Source organism: Genypterus blacodes, unplaced genomic scaffold, assembly GCF_046128005.1.
Source record: "Genypterus blacodes isolate CSIRO-AG114 ecotype Tasmania unplaced genomic scaffold, CSIRO-AGI_Gbla_v1 ptg000022l_1, whole genome shotgun sequence".
NCBI classification, from domain to species: domain Eukaryota; kingdom Metazoa; phylum Chordata; class Actinopteri; order Ophidiiformes; family Ophidiidae; genus Genypterus; species Genypterus blacodes.
In genome coordinates this window covers 567,494-591,646 of record NW_027466835.1, presented here as the reverse complement: position 1 = coordinate 591,646, position 24,153 = coordinate 567,494, and the positions used below count along the sequence as shown (strand labels likewise).

At 43.3% G+C, this 24,153-nt stretch overlaps 1 protein-coding gene across 1 annotated transcript in view; it reads left to right on the top strand.

The window, feature by feature from the left end:
- The first annotated feature begins 367 nt into the window (after positions 1–367).
- The window catches only part of LOC142992752 (voltage-dependent T-type calcium channel subunit alpha-1I-like), a 94,771-nt gene continuing 70,985 nt past the window's right edge, over positions 368–24,153 (top strand). The window contains exon 1 of the mRNA XM_076143289.1: positions 368–615. Coding sequence (XP_075999404.1) covers positions 368–615 — 248 coding nt within the window. The remainder of the gene's footprint in view (positions 616–24,153) is intronic.

Below are 24,153 nucleotides of genomic sequence, written 5' to 3'. Positions count from 1 at the left end.
CAATTTCAATCTACCTCATATTGCCGATTTTACCATTTTAACACTAATGATACAACCTTGTCATGTAAAATGTTTGCTTCAATAAAAACAAAAAGCTTCAGTTTTCCAAAACAGCATCAAAATCAAACTGATCATCTTAATCGCAAGTATATAATCAGTCAAATTTCCGCCTGTTTGATATCATGAAATCTAAAACTGCACTATAAGAAAACACAAAAAACACAAGATTGCATTTGAGTTAGTATTTCTTGTGTTTTTTGTAAATCCTTCGCACATCTGTTCTTCACTTTGGGGAAAAACTGCAAATATGTAACTTAACCGTCCATCTCTTCTCCCATTATGTCTTTCAGAGCTCAGCTGGGTTGCCATGACGAGCGAGGAGTGTCCTGTGCCGCTGGGGAGCATCTCTTCAGCCGGGCCAGGGCAGGGCGAGGACTATGGCTCGGCGCAGGCTGATGACTTCATTGAGGAAGTGGGCGGAAGCGACGACGTCAGTATCGGCAGCGATCTTAGCACGCTGGTGCTGCCCTTTCCGGAGTTGGCGCCCGTGGTCTTCTTCTGCCTCAAACAGACCACCTGCCCTCGCAACTGGTGCATCCGAATGGTCTCCAGCCCATATCCTTTCATATACTGACGCTTTGCACCTTACAGAGATCCTTCACTCCTTTACCCCAACCTCCAAACTCATACACACCACCTCCAAGCACATGGTCTTTATTTCACTCAGTTCTACCTCTTCTCTCTTCTCTTGTGACAGCTGAAATTCCACATTTCTGTTTTGCTTTAAGCCCATGATTTCTGCTTCCTTCAGATTTAAGTTTTCTTATTTCTTTTCACGAAGCCCCCCCCCAGCCTTTTTCATCTTAAACCGCCACCTGCCACCGCAAACTTGCATTTTTTCTCTTTTCTTTGCTGTCTTGCCCTTTTATTATCCATTTTTGCTGCCACACACCCTCCCCCAAACCCCACCACCCCCTTTATCTTGTGGATGCGTTATCCCAGGACACACAGACAGACCCGACTCTTCCCAAAGTAAGTGCACAATTTGATATATTATGGCAAGCGCAATGCTGACCTGCATTGTATCCATACATTGTGGGGACTAAGATGGCAACAGAATTTGGTCTAGAATGAGTCTTAAGAAGCGATATGGTACGGATGTGTGTGTGTGTGTCAGCTGGTCAGTGGCCTGTACTTTAGGACATGTTGTTGTGCTTACCAAGAATGGGCAGAGAAAATATAAGATGATATAATGTGAAGGAGAGCATGTTTATCTCTGTAAATGATTCCCTTTTCCGCACACAAGATCAATCCATTTAGTCCTGGCGATGCACGATAGCCAGCTTGTGTTATTGTGTGTGCTGATGAATCACAATAATGCGTTATGTGATTGATCGTGTGTGCACAGTGACCGTCTCTTCGGCTTGTTAAGCTTGGGAGTGGGATTGTCTGTGATGATTTACGCTCTACCTGCCTACTCTCCAACTCATTAAGAAATATGCTGAGTAATAATGACCCTGGGACTGAATGATTCATTTGCTGTATTTTGGTTCCTTTCTCCCATTTCAGTTTTTTCAGACTTTCTTCTTCGAGCAAATGGTTTTTATGAATTAATGAACTGGAGATTTAACTCGGATTGAACCTGAACTTTGAAAACTCTGCACGATAATGGCACAAGACAGACAGACAGCAGAGATAAGAGAATCAAAAAGGATAAATTACAGCAAGTTGTAATGGGGGTTTAGAGCAAAACCATCAATACTGTGACAACGTCTTGCTTTCCCTGAAGTAAACTTCAATCAAATTGAAGCTAAATGTCTAGAAAAGCTCTCTATACAAGTTTGACTACATTATCGATTGATGTGTTTTGTAAGAGGCCAGTGAGGAGAAACTAATACCCAGGCAATATGTTTGCGTTAAAGACAAATAATTGTGTAGCCGGAAAATCAGACAGACAAAATGTTACTGTCACTGAGACGCTTTCACTTTGCCTCGAGTCTCTGGCTTTGATGTTTGGAGAAAAGGAGGCTTTGAAAGGATTTTACACTGCTTCCTAATGGCTGAGCTCTGCTACTCTCAGTTGGCCCCTCGCCACAGGGGACAAACATGCCGGCACCCCCTCCCTCACACACACACACACACACACACACACACACACACACACACACACACACACACACACACACACACACACACACACACACACACACACACACACACACACACACACACACACACACACACACACACACACACACACACACACACACACACACACACACACACACACACACACACACAATCCAAATCTCATTTCACATCCCCTTAGATTCTGCCTCTTCATTGGCTGCTGGACACCCATGGTGACTAAAAGTGAAAACATCTTTAACACAGAGAGACACCACGCGTTTGTGTGTGTCTGTGAGAAACATGACCATATATGGCGATATATGGGTGTGTGGTGTTTTTAGTTTTCCTCTGATTTTGTGGTCACATTGGTCCGATGTTGACTCGAGCTCTGCAATAAGCACTTATGTTGGTGTATATGAGCATAAATATTATATATTTTGTTACTGGCAAATATGTGGAGAGAGTTTTTATTAATGTATGCAACACATAGTGGAATGTGGCAGTGAGAGAAGCTTCCAGAAAAGGCCAACTTTATGATGGATCCGACAAAACATATTAGCCATGAATAATCAAAACGTAACCACTATAGACTTGAAGTATGAAAATGATATTTGATTCTAGGGCAGAGAGCAAACATCCTGGTCATAGATCTGTATGTTACAGGAGCTGTTGGTACTTATAGAGCCCTGCAAATGCCAATCCCCTCTCCACCTCTGTGTGAATAACATGCTGCAGCTTTAACACTAATCCCCCCAATGCTCAAGTGCCAATTATAACAGGAATATTCTCTCATCTTTTAGAATTAAATATAGAATTTTCTTTATTTTGTTTTTGTATTTTACATTTATATAAAAAAAATGCAAAAAAAAGAAGATAGTATTTGTTTTTCCACTTTACGTTATTGAGAAGAAGAAGAAGAAGAAACTTTATTGGGTCTAATCACATGCAAACACGTCAATCTGAAATTTGTCTTGAATGCACCTCTTACACACACACACACGCATTACAAAGGGAATACAGTGCAGCCATTGTACGGCGGCCGTGGAGTTTTTGGGCGTTCAGTGCGAGAGAGGCAGGTATCTATACAGTAAGTTTTGCTTTGGTATTACAAATAATGATTATGTGGGCCAGATATCTAATGTACCTGGAAAATATGAAACTCATGAATCAGTTTGCTGCACTGTGTAGAAGCGTTGCAGCGGCTCGATAGGCTTCATTTTACTGTCATCAAATCGTTGTCGATTGCTTTTGCTCAGTGGCGAGTGGCGAGTGGTGTGTGTGTGTGTGTGTGTATGTGTGTGTGTGTGTGTGGAGATGACAAACCATATCTATGGGGTATTAGTGGATGTTTCTTTCACTCTCTCTCTCTCTCTCTTGGCAGATCAATAGTTCTGTCCAGAACTAAGTTGCAGTGAGAGCTCCTCTGTGACACACACACACACACACACACACACACACACACACACACACACACACACACACACACACACAACCCTCCACGCTTTCGTGCTTGCCTGCAGCATAGCACCTGGAGCACCTCTCTATATCATACCCCACACACTTATTTTGTGTCTCTTTTTCTCTCTCTCTCTCTCTCTCTGTTTCTCTCTCTCTCTCTCTCCCTGCAGCACAGGTCCACCCTCATCCTCCTCATCAATCTCTCTCTCTTCATCATATTGCCACATTTGCCTTCAATTATTTGCCAATTTCGGCAACGCGTTGGGCTTGAAGGCACGTCCATTTCATTGCGCGACTGTTTTGTTATTAGAAACCAGTCTGTCTCCTCTCCTTATTTATTCTTCATTTCCTTCCCGGCCTCCCTCTCCTCCTCCTCCTCCTCCCTTTCTCCTCTCTGAACAACACCCCCCTAAAACTTTGTACTGTTTTCTACCTGTTATGTGCAGTGTGTTTTAGCTCTCTCTCTCTCCCTCTCTCTCTCTCTCTCTCTCAGCTCTGCTTCAGTGATAGCAGCTGTCATCTTGTCCCAATATGTTTTCTCTCACTTTAAAAAGCTCCGTGGCAAACTAGGAAATCCGCACATTTCCCTAATTCCCACTTGCATGTCACCAAGGTAGTCCCACAAAATCACAGACACTCAGGCGTACATACCAGACGCTCGTGCATACATAAATGTTAAATGTACTATATCTTCTCCCAACTGTCACAATATGAAATTTTGAGCATTTTCTTCTCATTACTACTACTTAATAATCAGAAAGGCATCATGGCCTTTGCTCGATCACTCTTAATTGCAAAGAAGAGAAAACTATTTTGTGTACCCAGTGGGTTACCTTAAAGAGCAGGCATTACCTCATTCATCCTCCATTCCACCTTTCAAAGCATTCATTTAACTCCAATTGAAAGAGAGCAAACGGTCCCCGGCGACTGAAACACGGGCTGGCGGCGCCTGTTTGTGTGCGTGTCTGTCAGCTGCGCAGCCAATTTTTCATAGATACGAGTGTCTGACAAGGTCCAAGCATTGTGTGTAGAGCCCTCTGTCATGTCGGAACAAAGTGTTCCCTGCAGAGTTTGATGTGACGCCCATTTGGTTTTGCTGCTTTGTTGTAGATTTATTGTTGTTTTTTTATAGTAACGGTATTCAAAGATATTAATGTTTTTTATTGTGTTCATGATTTCATCCTGTTTGTTATCCGATCCAGGGACAACAGATGAAAACAAGCTGGCACATTCACAGCTTTACTCTTTGTTAATGGGCAGTGTCAATGACAAATAAATAAGTAGAATAAAAACACAAAACAATGGAGGTGAGACAGGAACAGAGAAGAAACGGGGAGGCTCACAACGCACATCAGTGGCTCTCAAATGACCCGAGAATTAAAACATTTAAAGCGTATGCAAATGCTGCCGATGTGGCAAAGGATTCACAAATGGAAATAGTATCATTAAGAAATAGTTTTCAAGTTAAATGAGTAGTTTAAAACAAGTAGAAACTGAGATTGTTTTGTTTCTCAGTGTTCAGTTGTTTTTGTGTGTCCCCTCAACTTTGTCCCTAACTAATGTATTCCTAAATGCAAATGAGGAACATTTTATGGATATTTTAAGCTGTATTTTCAAAGTATGCAAAGTGTCTTTTGCTGCACTAAACATTTCACACAGGAAGTGAATCTGCGTGTGTGTGTACGTGACGCAAAAGTGACGGACGCACAGCTCCCTGTCCTCGTCTAAATAGATTACCACTGCATGCACTCCACCACCGCATATCTTCCTCCTCTTCCCTGTGCTCCTCTTCAGATGGACCCCCCCTCCCCCTTTTTAGACTCAGTTGCCAGTAACGATCAGTCTTTTCCCCGTGCATTATCTCACACTGCCCTGCTTCTTCGCCTGATTGGCTCCCGTGGCGTTCGAGCCGAGTGACCAGCCTCTGTGGCCCATGGTCCTGCCTGGCCCTGACAGCTTGTTATCTCCATAGTGACGGATGGCTAACGTGGCCCCGTGCCTTGATCTTAACTACTGCTGAGGATCTAGCACACACCTGGGACACATCAACGACTCTCTATATTCTTCTCTGCCTTAATTCTTTTCCTTTTTCTTAAATATGCCTCCTTCTCTCCATCTCCTCCCCATGGTCCAGGTGGGTTTAGAGGGATCTAAGTTGCTGCAGTGGTTGTAGTGTAGCTGTCTTTTCCGTTGCTGTGACACTTGCTGTGGACCGTGGCAGCTGACGTGCATGTCCCGGAGTTTCTTTTAACAGATGTTTCATTAAAGACCATCAAAAGTCAGCCTCTTATCCTCTGTGTTTCTGTTTGTTCTCGCACTGCTTCTCCTGTCGCTTTTCTGTCATTTCCTCCCTTTTTTCGCCCGCTGTAGTCTTCTCATCACACGTCCCTCTCATCCGCTCCATCACTGCTCTCCACTTGTTTCCACTTTCATCCCCCTCTAACAGTATCTCCATTTATGCCTGCATCTCATGTGATAATGGGTGTGATCCACTTATTTTAATGAGCCTCTGCTTCTTGTGGAGTTTGAACTGTTGTCCTCTTACTCCAGGCAATGCCTTTTTTTTCACAAGAGGCATAAACATTAATGAGACAAACCTTTGCAAAGGACACATTAAACTTTTAATGCTACCTCGCTCACGTTCAAAAATAAATCTCCATGCATTTGGCAACCCTGGTACCAAAACATCAGCCCCCACTGTTTGTGGAAGCCATATTTTCTCTTTTTCTCTTCCTCCCCTCCTCCCTCCATCCATGCTTGCCTTTGCTCTTTTCCCTCAGGCCCAGTCCAAACTCCATTAGCGCCTGCACTGTCTGAGAAAAGAAGATGAAATGAGAGAGAGCAGCAGAGATGAGATGAAGGGCTGGAATTTAGTCTAATGAGCATCACCACACACACTCTGTGTGACCTCATGCACAAGTGTTATTCTTTAGTATTGTATCGCTAAAAGTGGTAAATGCTCAAATAAGAGGTAAGAAACGACTTTGATAGGAATCCATCGATGGAAGAGTAACATCTCTCAGTGATGGAATCTGTTTTATGAAAAAAAACCACACATCCCCCTGTTTACCACCAGGGGAATCTCTACCTGAGTTGTAAATCACGTCTTGTGTTCTCGGGGGTGGGGGGAGTTGTGCAGGCAGGACTGGGAGAAGAAGAAGAAGAAGAAGGTGGTAGGAGGAAATGGTTGACATTTTCTCTGTGAATCCACCCGTTCCTTACAGATCGCTGCTTTAAATGGGACAGGCGCTTTTATTTTCTTTCATTTTTCATAGTTTAATATAGAAGCGAGTGTGGGCTGATCATTGTCAAAGCTGCGAAAAAATTGAATCCAAGACAAACCCAGAGGTTCAGAACTCCTTTACGTCCTCAGCATGTTTACGTCAACATGGAACACATTTGCTCCATTTTTACTGTTTGTTGCTTAGCTCATTTACATATACAGTGCATTATGCATGAGCAATTTACCTTAATGCAAGTGTGTGTGTGTATTTTTATTGCAATCCAATGCTATGCAGCATTAAAGATTACATAGACATTGCTCCTTAACTGCAGCCATAATTGGGTTATGAGTTGGTGCGGTGACACCATGTTCCTGTAGCATAAATAAGTACAGATGGTCGGGTGTCGTTCCTTCTGCTTCATCGTGCTTTACGCTGTGTATTGCAGTAATACTTCACACAGCACCGCCTATTTGTCTGATAGCCGTAACAGCGGGGCAGATTGCCTTTAGATAAAGTGCAAGGATAAATGTCAGAGGTACACAAACGGAAACACACACCCCTATGCCTTCTCACACACACACACACACACACACACACACACACACACACACACACACACACACACACACACACACACACACACACATACACACACTGTACACATTCTTTACTCGTTTGCTTTCTGTATATCCCTCCCATCATCATCATCATCATCATCATCACATTCTTACCGTTCGAATCCGTCTCCTTTATTTCTGGACATATTATAAAAAATAAGCTCTTCCTATTGATGTAGGCTCAAGTTTGGACGTATTGCTTTACACAAACTGGGACTCTTGAGAGGATTTAATAAGTCATTTAATGGCTCTGTCGCCACTAACTGCAGGGTACATTTTATTCAAGTGAGTGCTTTGTAGTTTGCTATTTCTCATCTATTATCCACAGAGTGCTATATAAATTGTATGAGTCAGTCTGCAGTACAGCGACAGGTCTGTTCTTAGCCCTGGAACATACTTGGAATGTTCAAATAGTTAAATTCAGTTAGAGCCCAGCACAATAATCAGCCTAAACCCGAAGTGACAAAATACCTGCCTGGTCAAGTTCAGAGCGTGCCTGTTCTTCTCCTTATGGCTGTGAATGTTGGAGAGTGGAAGCAGACAAAAAGCGTTAGCGGTGACGGGATAGCAAGGAGGAGGGCGTGTGTATTCTGCGGTTGTGTGTATTCTGTCAAGTTTTGGCTACAGTGAGGACAGCAGCATGTCCACGTATCTCAGTGATGGACGGCTGTAATGTCTCTCTATATGTCTCACACACTTCTCACTGATCGATGTCACGTCCAGATTGAGAAGAATCTGGACAGCTGAGCAGAGAAACGGGCGCAGTTTTTTAAACGACGACCTTCAAGCGTCGTCCCTGTTCCAAAACGCCCCCCTGCTGTTTAGAGAACCTCATCACGAAGTCGCTTAAAACATCACGAGCTGGAATTATGACTTCTTCTTATCTGTTTTCTTCAATGACATACATTTGTCAAGTCTCTTGTCAGGTTGTGCGTCATTCCCAGAGTGCGAAAGTGACACAACCTGACACGACTCGGTACCACAATCACATATCATCGCGAATTACTCACTAACCTGAGCGGGCGGGGGTGAGAGAGACAGAGAGAGAGAGTGTGATGAGTGTGTATTCATCATGTTGTTAGTAAATTTTTTTATAACAGCTCATTTTCAAGCTTGGATGAAATGGGTCCTGAGGCTCAACTTTACGGTCAAACTCAGACATTTTTCATTAGCGATCCATTGTTAGATTCTACACACAACTTAAGTGCATTACTAACAGGCCAGCCAGTTAAAGAGCGCTCTTATCTGACAACGAAATATGTCATAAGCAGTCACGACTTCCATTTTGCTGCATTAGCTCCCGCCCCAGCACTCAGACCTCTCTGTGGAATCCTCCTCCGAACGGAAGGACGGGAGAACAAAAGCGACGGCGGCTCACATTTTATTAGTTTGAACATGATGTCTGTGCTTATTAGCAGGAGCGGCTGTGGAGACAGTTACAGATAAGCAAAGCAATAATTATTCTACTCCAAATATTTTTGTGACGTTAGGAGACTGGCGGCAGAAAGAAAAACGAATAAATGAAATATGACAGCTTACAGTCTGTCCTTAACTTTGACCTGCCAGAACAAATTCCATTAAAAATAGTTGGACACTGGTTAGTGTTTATATATTTCTACAATTTTACAGCCCGTAATGGTAGAATGATTCATTTCAGGTTATTAATTGGTTCCAGTATGAAACAAGACTGAAAGGGAGGAGGAAAAGAAGGAGGAAGAGCTCGTGTGTAAAGCTTGGGAATGTTTCAAGTGGAGCGTGTGGGTTTGTTGAGAGTGTGAGGATAGAGTGAGTCACTGAGGGATGTTTATGAATATTCTGCGTTTGATTGATCATCAGTATGTTTGAGCATGAACCATTTGCGCACTTGCTGTGCGGGCTTTGAGGTCTCCCCTCCTGTAATGAATACTTATGAGCACATTAGCAGACCAAGAGGACTCATTACAATATCAAGGGGGGCAACAGATCGCATGTCCTTTCAGTGCCTTTGAGTGTGGACGCTTGTCTTTGTGTGCCGGCTGCACGAGGCTCCGGCTTCGTGTTACAAACTCACGGGGCCGCAGTGGCGCCCGGATCAGATTCGATCTTTACTTGTTGTAGGTCAAATCATGGAAAGTCGGATGTTTTTAAATGGATGAATATGGAAGTGAGTTTTTACCGCAAGAGAGCCGCAGCGCGTGATTGACATTCATAGCGTCGATACACACTAAACTCCTCCGTGGGGTTTGAGTAAAACGCGTGATTCACCTTGGCTCAGCTGTCACGCATCACGACGCCCTTGCTGCTCTCCACGCAGGATGAATGACATACACCTGCCCACAGTGCCACAATGGCGCTCCCATGATATGAGTTTGGTGTTGGAGGTCTCTCATTTCCCCTCGTGAAAAGAGAGCGGGCGGCTCATGGCCAAGCCGGCGTTCACCTGGGAGAGATCAAAGCAGAGAGACTTTCAAAGGGCTCACAGATGGAGGAATTTCATTTCTTCAAGGCACTCTGATATTAAAATGTAGCATCATTTCAACGCTGTCAAAAGTTATTAGAAAAGTCCAGGAGGAGTGACGGAGACTTTTTTTTTGGTGGAAGCCCATATGTCAACTTATGTGACGTTCTAAATAAGCTTTTTGTGAACATGCTGCATCGCCTCCACCTTCACTGTCTTCGCTTCAGATACACGATCACGCCTGTTTGACTGAGAACCAAGAAACAACAGCGAAAACAGACGCAGTGGAAACGGTAAACAGAATTCTATCCAAGTGCCTTCTTCTGCCAAACTCATTCTGCCGATCTGACGCCACCGCCTGCACATCTACACGGGATAAGCAGTAAATCACACGCTCCAATGAGCTTTACAAGTACATATAAACGACTGGCAACATATGGCGACGCGCCGGAAATCAGGCAAATGAGCGATAAGTCATAATCTGGGGGAAGATAAAAGAATAGATGGATGAAACGGGGTAATTATTGCGTAAACACAAAGGAGAGGATGGAGAAACTCGGAGGTTTTGCGCAAAAGGACGAGCTCGCACTTCTCCCTCCAAGACACTGACGGAGTGGAAAAAAGGCAAAGATGAAGAGAGGAGGATGATTGGCTTTGGAGAGGCGGTTAGAGGGGGAGGAAGAGGGAGGAAGATCGAGGAAGAGGGAGACAGAGATTGCTAGTTAGCACTTTTCTTGAAAAGGCAGCGTGTGAGAGCGAGCACTGTAAACGCTGTGAAGGAGCTAAAGAGACCAGAGAGGGAGATAGTTAGAGAGAGACGCAGCAGCGGGCGGTGGCGGAGTGAACTTTCGCCCAGTGCGGTACAGAGGACAACAGAGGACGGGGGTGTGTGTGTGTGTGTGTGTCGTGTGTGTGTTTGTGTGTCTTTGGCAGTTGAGGAGGAACATGAAGTCTGAAATTGCTCGAGTGAGCATAGCTTCAGACTCTCGCGCGGAGAGAGGGAGGGGGAGAGGGAGGGACAGAGAGAGAGAGAGAGAGAGAGGACAGAAGGGGACAAAAAAGACGAATGCTCCCCATCATCTCTCTCTGCAGTGTGCCGCTTCATGGGAGGAGATGTTAATGGTTTAAAAGCGTGGGTGTCACCACTGTGATTTAGTGACACACCCTTCCACTGCCGACACCCCCAGTGTGAGTCTGAGCCCTGTCCAGTGACCCTTACACTCCTCTGAGCGCACTCACTTATTGCTCTATCAAGAGAGAGAGAGAGAGAGTAAAGAGAATGGAGATGTGGGTGAAAGAGAAATAGAGAGGGAGGAAAGAGTTAGTGACCGCTAGGGACCTACTGAAATGGTCCCCTCTTTGTCACTGTCACACACACACACACACACACACACACACACACACACACACACACACACACACACACACACACACACACACACACACACACACACACACACACACACACACACTCTGAGGCTCACTCTCATATATACACATAATCCCAGCTGTCAGATAGACGTTACACATATATGGATCATACTCACCCTAATCCCCCTCCAATGTTTTTTTTATGCTGGCTGCAGTGTGTGTGTGTGTGTGTGGGTGGCATCTGTCTGGGTGGATTCTAAATGCTTACTCTGGCCAATGATAAAAGCCAGCCAATGTGTGTGTGAGAGAGGGAGAGAGAGAGACCCAGATGTTTGAACATGAGCTGACTGTTAGTATCTGCAGTTCAAATGAACCTTTGGGCTTCGGCCATTACAGACTGGCTGTAAGCTCCTGCACACACACACACACACACACACACACACACACACACACACACACACACACACACACACACACACACACACACACACACACACACACACACACACACACACAGCTTTTGATGTGTTTCCCAAGTAGCTGAGTTGGTAAGTTTCTTCTAAAACTGTTAGGCTTCCGTGTTTCTGAATTAGTGCCTGAGTCACTGACTGCATCAAGCTCAAGGAGGAGAGGAGGAGAGAGGAGGAGAGGAGAAAGGTAAGACAGGATGAAGGACAGAGGAATAAAGAAAGTGAGTGGACGTATCATCTTCACGCAGTTTGAAACAGATACACAGGAAGGCCAGGAAAGAAGTTTGTCTGGCTCTGTGCTGGATGTCATCCGCTGCATTTCACAGACGGCCGCGTCAAAATAAAAATCTATATCCGCATTCATTATCGAACACGACGTTCCGTTTTAAAGGCCAAGGCAGAGTGATGTGCTGTGGAGAGGAAGCGTCTGCCTGCACCACCCGGGTCGCAGGTGCAAGTCCTGGCAGCGGCGGCTTCAGGCTCGGTTTGTTTGCTCGAGGGAACCGTTGGCAGCGCTCCCGGGGGAGACGCCGACAAAGGAACGGCGTCTCTGTCTTCACACTAATGGCTTGCGTGATGTTGTGTTGCTCTCTCATGGTGAAAATACGACCACTTTCTCTCTCTGTACTGTTATGTGGAACCCATTGAAAACTACTAATGAGGCGTTTGAGTGTCCAGTCAGTACAAGTGTGTGTACTCTTGTGTATTAGCAGCAGTAAATGCCCCTCATAAACTTCTTAGTCAAGTGCATATCCAGAGTTTTTCTGCAATTCAACCCAAGTTCACACGATACGATCTGGACCTACTGCTGTATTCACACCCGCAGAAATAAGATGATTCATCAGTAAGAACTCAAACAAGCCAAACAAGCTGCTGTCTTCAAGTAATACCCGCTGCGCTATTTCGCTCACAAACAAGTCTTGACAGCACAATTCTGTACAATTTAGTCTCTTGGCCGGGGAGGGGGGGAGAGAGAGAGAGATAGAAAGAGACTGTGTGTGTGAGAGAGAGTGTGTGTCCCCTTGGCCCATCCTTTTGGCCATTTTCCTTGCCAACTGAGTGCTAGAGAGGGAGTGCAAAGGCAGCCAGGACCCCCCGGGGAGCCCAGCACTGTTTAAATGATGTTATCACAATACATTTGTTTCCACTCCATCTGTTTCACTTATGCATTCTCTCACTCTGCTCTCACACTCTCTCACTCTCACTATCCTCTCCTCCCCAGAGAACGCTGAATGCTATGCAGGTGTGCGATCATATGTGTGCGTGTAGGGAGAGTGTGTGTGTGTGGTGTGTATGTATTGATGCAGCAGAGACGGGAGGTGATAATGTGACGCTCAAACCCTTTTGGCCTTCGTCATATGGCGTGCCAGTGAGTTATCGATTAGATCATGCTTACTGTACTGTAGCACCTGGCATGGTCCCAACGCTGTGTGTGTGTGTGTGTGTGTGTGTGTGTTTATGAGTTAGTGCAGGTATTGACCTACGTTTATGTGCGTGTTTGCAGGTGTGACTCTTAAAGTTTGAGGTGTTCTAATATTCAAACTTTGTGTGGTTTGGAGGCTTTGTGTGGAATGGAACACAGAGGAAATGTTCCATGTAAAAATCAATAAACTAAACACGCCGATGAAGCAACAATGCTGCTATAGGATGACTTATATCTGGAGCATTATGTAGCAGTACAGGCTGTACACTGTACAATGAGTCAAATATAAATGTTACAGTTGGAAACCATAAACTGCAAAATAGTAAATACATTTAAATTAAAGATATTTGAAAATAACAGTATTGATTAGTAACACTGATAGATTACTGGATTCTTCACAGTTCATAGTAGAACAAAATGTATTACAGTCAAATTTAGGGACGGATAATCTATTATTGCTATAGATTTATTCATTTTATAAAAACTTAACAGTGTTTATGTTCATTTGGAAGTGAAATACAGTTATACTACCTTTACTGTAAGCAAATAACAGCTTTAAACTGTTAATAATTCAAATTTTCAACCCTTTAATCATATGTTTTGCTTTGTATTTTGAATGTTTTAACTCTGGCAACAAAGCTGACAGGATTTTACCGTAAATTTGACAGGAATTCTTTTTTTTACAGTGTAGATAATACGTGTGTCACTATTTTAAATGTGCTGAATTTGCTTTGGCTGCATACAATTGATACAGATAGTTGAGGCCTCTCTCTTTCTCTCTCGCTCTCTCTCTGTCACTATTTACCCAGTTTTGTCAGCACTCCTCCCTCTCTGTCATCTACCCGTTCTCTGATTCTTTGTAGTGCAATTTGCTGCAGCCATCTGCAGGGCACTGTCAGGCAGATGGAAGAGGGTGTCACGGAAAAAAGAGGCAAAGAAAGTGAGAGTGTCAACATGAGAGACAGCGAGCGTGTAGATGTCGGTAAACTCCATGAGCAGATGTTATGTTAAAGCAACACCTCTATCTATCTCGCGGCGTGTGAGGAAGCCGCAAGAATCCGATTGATGATTCGTAAACACGTGGAGTTCTCTCTTCAGGAACGAGTAGTAACTGCTCACTGACGGTTTGTTTACAAAATAAATGGGGGATTTTACGGTCCTGCAGGCGTGTAGGTGCACCTGCATGGATGGAGGCCGGATCTCAGAAGGGAAGCGTGAGCACATGCCGGCCTCCTGGTGACACTACACTCTGGCAGGTGAACACAAGCAGTTGGTAGAGGCACGTGTGGTGAAAGGCGGCACGTGGATATCTGCACGTTTCACAGGCCGTTAGAAGAGACGACAAGGACAGTGAATGCAGCAGGATGTTGCATGAGGCGTTCAGATTTGGTTTAAAAAAATTCTTGGTCTTAAATTTGCTTTGTTTTTGTTTATTGTGTTGTTTCTTGGAACCCAATTTATTAATATTTGTATTATTATTCTGCGTTGCTGAAAGTTGAAGTCCTTTGGGAGTGTGTGTGTGTGTGTGTGTGTGTGTGTGTGTTCTTTATGGCTTTATTTCTTTTGGATCTCATGGCACATCTCATATTTAGCTCTTGGAATGGTTGGAACAAGTTCTATAAGTCTAAAATGTGTGTTGCACTGGTGCCTTTGAAATCAAGTTGAGTTTCTTTATACACTTTGTTTTTCTTGCTTCAAAGTCATCAGGGAGGGGAGCTCAGTGAATATAGTTTAGAAACATCTGTTGCCGTAAGCGTTTAATTGAATTTCTATGCTTTTTTTGTGATTTTCGATTGGATGAAATTAATTTGATTTCAATGTTTAGCATCTTAAACCTTCAGTTAGCTATTAGTCCGATTTTTAGCTTGATGTTTTTAAGCTATTAATTAAAGAGAGCCGAAAGTATGAGTGCAACAGGGAGAACACATTAACTGAGAGGGGGGTGAGTTGAGTTGACAGCATCTGCAGTGTGTGTTTGTGTGCGTGTGTGGTGTGTTTAGTCGTGCCGTACATCAGGGATCAGCAGAGGAGTCGGAGGCCTAGGGAAAGTGGAAATAACGTTAAGGATAAATTGGCAGAGATATTGTGGGATGATGACAGCAAAAGCATTGGAAGATTGAAAGTGTTTTCCTTTCCTTACCAGTTAGAGTGAGAGAGCAAGAGAAACAAAGAGGAGCATCTACTTCACTCCCTGTCTGTCTGTCTGTCTGTCTGTCTGTCTGTCTGTCTGTCTGTCTGTGTGTGTGTGTGTGTGTGTGTGTGTGTGTGTGTGTGTATATAAAAGGTGAACATTTTGTGCACTTGTGTCCCAGGTGTACTGTGTGAACATCCGTGCATTAATATGTGTGTGTGTGTGTGTGTGGCATATCCGTGTGTGTATACTGCGCTTTTCTGCAGATGAATGATCACAGTGTGCCGTTTCTGGCCGCCTGTTAATATGGATGGAGTGACTGACCTTGGCCCAAGCTTCGGGTGACCAATGAGCTTCTGTAACCTGCATTCCACAGATATTTTTATTGCTTCTTTAGTGATTGAATGCCTAAAACATCTCGCTAATTGCACACACATTCATAAACTATGTCCTGCAATCAAGTCTGTCATTGACTCAAAGGACAACCTCGGCCCAGAACAACCAGAGAGAGAGGGATGAAACCGCACATATATTGCAGAGAGGAGACGGATAAAGGAATACCGCGATTGAAATCACTCCTATTTAAACCAATCTAAAGATGAGAGAAAGAGGAAAAGTGCCTTTGTTCCTTCATCTTCATTTTTGTGTCACAGTGGTGTGAACTTCAATGGGCTTTGTGCGACTGCTGCCACTTCTGAAGGTGGAATATGAGATTAAAGAGGAACCCTGTTATTATCACTGAGGCGCCGGGCGACGGCTCAACATATCTTTAGTGGTTTCTGTCACATCTTTGGAAAATGCCTTTACATTGCTTTCAAAGAGCCGTCCCCAAACCATCATTATTGACAAGCAGCCTAATAATGAGATCAGTGGTTACACGAATGTATAAGTGTTATTTGTCCTTTATTTTATCGGGCATTGCTTTTAATATTCATGATAATGTCTTTACCGAGAGATTTTTTTTCTCAGTGTACATGTTCTGTTCTGTGTTGCACTGTGTTATGTACTGACAGCTCCGTGCTCACACTTGGGATCTGCCCACTACACACACACTCTTGCACAGATAACAATCTAACAACACCACTGGAGCCAAAGGCGTTTACAGTTCATGTACAAGGGCACCTTGAAAGCTGGGGCAGCATTATTCATCCGTATCCTTGCCTTAGCTCTTCTTCTACCTTTCCCAGATATTTTGACATAACTGCAACATGATTATCAAAATTGCACAATATTCCCTGGCTGGATTTCATTTAGTTTTAGTTTGCGTTCCTTTTGTGTGCCAACATAACCCCCGCCATAAGTCGGATTATTATCAGGCACATTCAAATGAGTGAATGATGGTTTAGCTGTTATAATGATGGTAATGAAAATGAGAATCCATGGTATCAGAGTGGAGGATCTTAAAGCAAGACAAACGACAGTAATGAGGGCCTGATCATCACAAACTGTCGACTTTGCCTTTGTTGAACTTGCCAGATGCACAGTCAGGCTCATGTGATTGATGTTGCGTTGTTAAAACCTTGCAAATTCAATTATTAGTTTGGCCAACCATAACCTGAAAGCGCATATTTACTCTAAGGGAGACATTTAATGACTCCTCCAGAGTCTTAAGCGGATGGTAATGACGACTTTAGCTAAAGGCCCAAAATGGAGATCCTAGATTGTACTTTGAGCACAAGTACCCTGATGACCAAAGATGTCAAACACTATAATGCAATCCAACCGCATACAGACACAAAAGCACATCCCAGTTCTCTATAAATATAATATGTCACGAGTGCAACAGTGCTGTCGCGTCCTGTGCTGTTTTGCTGCGTCATTCCAGCAGACTTTGGTGGCGTCTACAGCAGCTTGGCTCTTCATTCTGCCTCACTGGCCTAACCAAGCATGAATAAGTGCGAGTGTAAAGGGGATACGGAGACAAATTACTGGCTTCCTGCAGCTGCAATTTGATCAGATCACGCAGACAGGTGTGTGTTTCAATCAGAGTGTAAGTGTGTTTGTTTCTGTGACGAAGGTTTGTGCATGTATATGTAAGTAAGTGTGTGTATATATATATACTGTACGTGTGTGTGTGTGTGTCAGGTAGTAATTAATAAAGACAGGAACATTGGCTCTCCTGCTGCGCTGACATAAAGGACACACACACACACACATACACACACACACACACACACATTCACACACACACACACACACACACACACACACACACACACACACACACACACACACACACACACACACACACACACTCAACTACTGGAAATAAAGACAAGACTTATCCCAACTAATTGCACTTGAGCTGAAACTTTTTCTAGTCTATTAAAAGTAAACTTACACTTTAATTTAGCCAAACAGGCCTACTGCTAATTTCATTCCTAAGTGTGTACAAGCATCACCTGAAGGCAACGATACAGAAAGCGGCGCCATGCATTATTGAATCCCCCTCTTCTACATTCTCTCACTCCTGCCGCACACATGGATTAATATTGTAGTAGTCTGATAAGGAAAAAGAAGGAAGGAGTGGAGTAGAGAGACATAGCGAGAGAGAGAGAGAGGAATAGTGAGGCTAAAAGATTAGGAGGTTGCAGCCTTATTGAAGTACTTTGTTCACCTAAGTACTTCTCAAAACAAACTTTGGTGTAAAGTTAACTTGCAAACAAATAAAAAAGTCAGGTTGGGCTAAAAGCACTTACTTGGCAGTGAACTAACCACTGGACCTGCAGTGTTTGTTCAGCACAATCAATCACAAGGTTTAGGTTTGAAATTGGAAAATGGCAGCGGAAAATATAGACTAGAAGGAAGGAGGTTTTAGATATTGATAAAAATGTAATTATTTCCCTTCAGCGTATTTTCTAAATCATGTAAAAAGTAAAGTATGGAAGAGGAGAGGTGACATCCTGAGTTAAATTATAAATTCTGGTCACGACTAAAGTGCCAAGACAAAATTAATAATTATGAGTTTCGTTGTCTCTCAAAGAGGAAATGACATAGAGGCATTTGTTATTGACTGTGGCTCCTGAAGCAGCAGCAGCACTCTGACTCTCATACTTTCATACTGTCAGGGTTGGCTTGATGCTCAGTGCTGCCTGCAGGAGTTACTTTGTTTTATTATAACCCTGCGCCACCTTCTCACGTAAGACTGTGATCGTCGTACCTTTTCTGAGTCGTCATGGAGACCCACAGGATAACACCTCTGCCCTCCAGTAGTAGGGATGTGTAGAGAACACTGACAAAGCTGTTAAGCCTGACCTTTACAATTTCATCCAGTAAGCCAAACACATGTCCTGAGCTGCCCTGCAAGCTTTGTGTTTGATTAGTGATGATGGTTATATGTAACATGCTCAAGGTTTAACAGTCTGTGGGTGTTGCCATATCAGGGCTGTTGGGGAGAGGGGTGGGACTTAAAGAGACTGTTTTCATGCTGGGCGCACAGCAGTGCTGCAGCAAGTGAGTGCAGAAATGGATCAGTGTGTTGTTTGCAAATGAAAGTGTTGCATAGACCAAATAATGAAAATAAGAACTAGTGTTGAATAGGTTTATACTACAGTACTTGTACTTGTACCTTCCTTCCTTTCCTTCATTCTTACTCTATCTAAATGTTCAAACAGATGACGTTTCATACCAGACTTACATCAGAAGGGTGTATGGGCATAATCCAGTACAGCAGGCAGGGTCATAAAGTCGCCTGTTCCATAACACAAGTGAGAGGAGGGAGGGGGGGAGGCAGCAGAAAAGCTCTGTAATAAGAGAAGAGGACAGGGAGAATAGACAGGGCTTGTGCCTGTCTATGATTTTATTCACCCTAATTTGGATGATGAATGGCAGCACTTCACAGGTCTGTATTTAAATTTGCCAAAAGCAGAGTGATAATAGAAATAATAACTTTGCAAAAATGTATTTCACCCTTGTGTCAGAAAATGCAAATGCCTCCAGCAAGGAACAGGATAAATCTGTAGATCCTGTCGGCTGTCAGTCACAGCTACTTCCTGTATCTGTTAGCCAATCTGCCTTGTGGTTGATAGTTCATGAAGTGGGATTTAGTGCTTCAGTGTTTTGGTGCTGGTAGAGTGTAAAGAGAGGAGAGCAGAGCTGAGTGGAAACTGTCAGACTGCCTCACTGAGCCTGGGGTAAGAAACCACGAATTGTTTCTGGAATGACACTTTTTTTTTATTATTTGGGTGTCAGACACGGCCCACAGTGGCCTGTGTTTGTTCAGAGGAAATCGGATGTGGAATTGAGTAAATGTGAAATAGTTTCCCTGTCTGAGATGCTACAATATGTAAAAATGCTGCCGTCATCTTCCAAATTCAAAATCCCATTGCAAAATGAAGAATTGAATGAAGAATGTAATAGCTGAACTCTATTTTGGCTTTCTGTGGGGAAATGTTTCCTCTATGACTATTATTCCACTAGTCGGTATTCTGTAACAGAGGAAGAAGGCAATCAAACGACATCACACAATCCAGTGTTTTGCATTAATTCCTACAACTTGAAAATTTGTCGCTATATTTTACATCTGGGCTAAACTGGATAAAAGTTGAGCCTTTGTTTTTGATATTTTCTAGCATTTTGCCACAATTTGCAGCCAGATTTGAGTTAGCTCACCCTATCAAAATCGCTACATCTGATGGATGAATCAGTCTATTCCACATTCTCCAAGATTTACATGTAGAATGTCTGGTCCATGTCAGAAAAAAGAAAAGCTCATTTGGATTGTTTCTATAGCTGGAATTGTTTACTGGCAACATCATTTAGGTGCATCATACTCCCCACCGCAGTTCCTCTGCCTTTGTTTTAAGTGTACTCGTCAAAGCACTCAAGCAGAAACATTCATTAATTTATTATACCACAATAAACTCGCAAAACTTGGAGCTTGTGTGCAGCATCTGTCTGAGTGTGTTTCTGTGTTTCTTGGTTGGTTTTGGTTTGGGGATGTTCGCCCAGGTGATTTTAACTAAACAAACACTTTGGCACAAAGTTGATTCGCTATTAAACCGAAGGATTACATTCTATATCGACCATAGGGTAATGTGTGGTGCAAACATCAATCATCCCAAGTCGGCACTGGAACACCTCAGACACTAATTCCAAAGTTCTGATGGGAATAGTTTCTGATCTAAACTTTGAAGCTGTCAGACATTTTTCTGGGTGTCACTTGATGTCATTACGCAGCTCCTATGAAGGTGTAGCGTCTCCTGGGGTGGTTTCCTGCATTATTAGCAACACAAATGTTTGAATGAGAGAATCTCTCTCTCTCTCTCTCGCTCTCGCTCTCGCTCTTTCTCTCTCGCTCTCTTTCCCTCTCTCTCCCTCCTCTCCCACCCATCTACAGTTGTCTGTCTTGTGTGTTCCTCCTTTTATGAAACACCTGTGACACACAAGGGATGCCATGCCTGCAATTAGACACATACTGTATACTCAGGGAGCCAGAGCATTCGCAAGGGATGAAAATGCCAGGAAGAAAAGACAATGAAAAAGTGAAGAGAATTTTGAAAAGTTCAGGCCGTACCCAGGTGGTTTGAAGAGAAGGCGCTGAAGCTTGCATGCAAATGCCAGAGATGTTGTCATCTGCTGCAGACTTGTTGGAAGCAGAGCTTGAAGTGGAAAAAAATAAGTGCCACTGCTCCTCTTATTCATATTTTGGCATGTGTATCAGCAAACCATGACGTATGAAATTTTGAATTTTACAAGAGAGATTTATTTGGTTTTAATTCTATAATATAACGATTCATGTCTTGTTGTTTTTTGAGCATAAAGTCCATCTGTTGGATCTTTAAGAAACACTTGGTAGCATAGATACAGCCCCTGCTAAGTTTTGGGAGGACACAGTTATGTTGAAAAACAGATGTTTGCCCGAGGAATACTACTAGTAATGAAGATGAACAATGAAATGAAAAACAGGTCCATCAAAAGGTGTTCTTCCATTTCCCAGGCAGAGACAAAGACAGACAGCGGCAGAGGCAGAAAATGAGAGGGCAGTGAGCCATGAAAGTGGTGATGAATGCACGAAGGAAGTTGTCATTGTAAATGGTAAATTAATACATTAATTTAACATCTGTTGTCATTTATTGTGAAATAATTAAACATCCAAACAAGGGTAACAACTTAATTACCGCCAAGGCCGAAGAAGTAAACAAAGAAGGAGCCTAAACGTAGCATTAAGTCAGCACCAACGTTTGTCATTAAAGCTAATGCTAGCATTAGCTTGAGGGAGTTGGCAGAGCTCATCTTCTCAGGTCTGTTGTTGTGTTTGGATCAGATGGGACTTAGTTTCCTGTTACTCAGACAGCTTTCACTTGGCTTTTTGGAGCCAAACTCGCATAGCACCAAGGAGTCGACTGTGACCACCAAGATAAACGCTGTAAAGCTTTGAACGCAGGCCTAACTTTGTCCATTTGCAGTTTAACCTGAGATCTGTTGTAATCCGAATTAAACTCCATTATCCAGGGTGCAACATGGACTGAAGTTGTGGAGAAACCACAGGGCAGAAAATCATTTTCTTTTTCAGAGGGTATTGGCTTTTTCAAGTCTGTTATAAGCGCCCCACTGCGCCAAGCACTGCAGAAGAGGAAACTTGTACTTGTAGCCTGAGTCTAGATATCTATCTATGCTGAAATATGGATGAAGAGATGAGATTTAAACATACTTCTCCTTTCTCAACCAGATGTTCTTCATCCCTGTTTCCTTCTTCTCATATCTGATGTCTGTCTGTCCGTTCAAACAGAGCGGTGATGGTGCGATGGACAACATGAAAGTTTGTATAATTCCCTAGATAAAGTTCACTCACTCAAGGAGTTATCAACATACAGCACACATGAGGGATCATGGGGGAATGGTTGGCCCACACCGAGGCTCTCTGCTGGGAAAACTAATGCTACTCCAGATGGTCTGCCTGTCCATGACTGTGACAGAGAAAAATCTCCACGGGTGTCATGTCTTCTAATGTTACTCTGTTGGCATCTGTCGGCCTGTCTTGGTCTCTGTATAATCTGTATAGCAGGTAACCTGTGATGGTGGCTAAGAGGGAGGCAAAAATGTTGCTATTTAACTCGTCCTAGAAGATGATGATGTTGTTCAAATCAATTTAAAAAAAGCTAAAGGTGAAATGTTACAATCCAAAACCAAAACCTGAACTGAACTTCCTGTTCTTGTCCTTCTCTTCTTCTTTTAGTCTGACTCACTCACCTTTTTAAAAACTATGTAGCCTCTATAATAGGTCTACCTGTGATTGTAATAATTTTGAGTTAAGCTCTTGCTGTGTCGGCCACAGATGTTCACCGCAATGACACCACACGTGTCGAGAACACACCAATGGATGATCGAGTTGAGGGATCAGGAGAGAGACCCACAACAGGCTCTAATAGAGTTGTTAGTAGAGTGAATAGCATCAATTTGTGATGCTAATTTATCCAGTGAAAGGGCTATTCCTGTTCTCCCAGAGCTCACCGTGTTAGAGCAAATAAGTGCTTCTGATCGGTAAGCACCAGAGGGGAGCAGGCCGAGTCCACTGCAGGTCCTTTGATATTCAGTTGCTAGCGTAGGAAGCTGTAAGGAAGTGCGACGTTAGCGAGCAGAGCATGCAGATGGTATCACCACATGTGTCAAGCAGATTCTAAAAGTAGTAGTCGCCCATGAGCTTTAGCAGCTTTTAATAAGTAGCACTCAATGGAGATAATTCAGTTAAGAACACACTAATTACACATAGCTGCAATAAATCAGGGCCAAGCTGAACACTCATGTAAAGTGTTGTGTCAATGACGAACTCTGTACTCTTTCCTCTGGTGGTAATGCAAAATGAACTAAGTAGCAAAGTTAATATAATGCAGTTTTTTGTTCAGCCCGATGGTGGCGCTGTAATAACCACTTTTCGCGCACACACGATTTGCTTTTGTAACGTTAAAACTTTGGACCATAAGACTAAAAATCTGGATTCGTTGGGCTTAACAATATTTCCGGCAATTTTGAATTTTTCACCAACTCTTCCATTGTCACAAATTATTATATGTTGAATGAATCTCTGTTTTTTGACATTCCTCACTGTTTTGCCACAATTTGCTGAAGTGGAGTTGGCGTGACTCATTCTATAAAAAAGAGCCATGCACCAGGAATGAAGAAGTCTATTGTAACCAACTTTTGTGCACGTTTGCACTCATATTATATACAAAAACAGATGTTTCTTGTTTCAGAGTTGATAGAGGACGCGCAATATCCGAATATTTTTAATGTCAAATTCTCTAAGTGCCTTTCTAGTTTGTGAATGAGGGAATGTGAACACACAATTTCCCCTATGCTAAATCTCCTCTGTTCAATGAGATACCTGCAATATGAGGGGCAGGTCTTTTCTTAATGGTTGAAAAAGCAGATTTCTGGCAATGTAAGCTTTCCACTGGTGACAAGGAATAGAATACATTACAGAGACAAAGACAGATGGTTGGAGGAGGTTGTGAGGGCTGCTGAGGACAGTCTCCCATCACATCAGAGCCTGCCTCGTCCCAGTGGATGTCAGAGGCATAGTCCTGTCATCATGTCCCTCTTGCCCACCTCCCTGTCTCCCTCCTGCGTCCAGTACAATGACCCTGTGTCCAATTCAAACTAATGACTTCTTAGTAGACTCTATGTGCCTCTTTCTAGACGCACCAAACTCTAAAGTCTATTCCTACATTTCTATTTTTCTGTATGTATCCTGTGTCACCCCAGCCCGCCTCTACGCTAAATTTATATTTCGATCTCTGCATCCTTTTTCCCCCCAGTTTTCTCCTTTCCATTGCACTGAGTCATGTTGTTCTTTCTCTATCTCACTCACTCTCACTCACTCTGCCTCACACACACACAGGCACGCACGCACGCACGCACGCACGCACGCACGCACGCACGCACGCACGCACG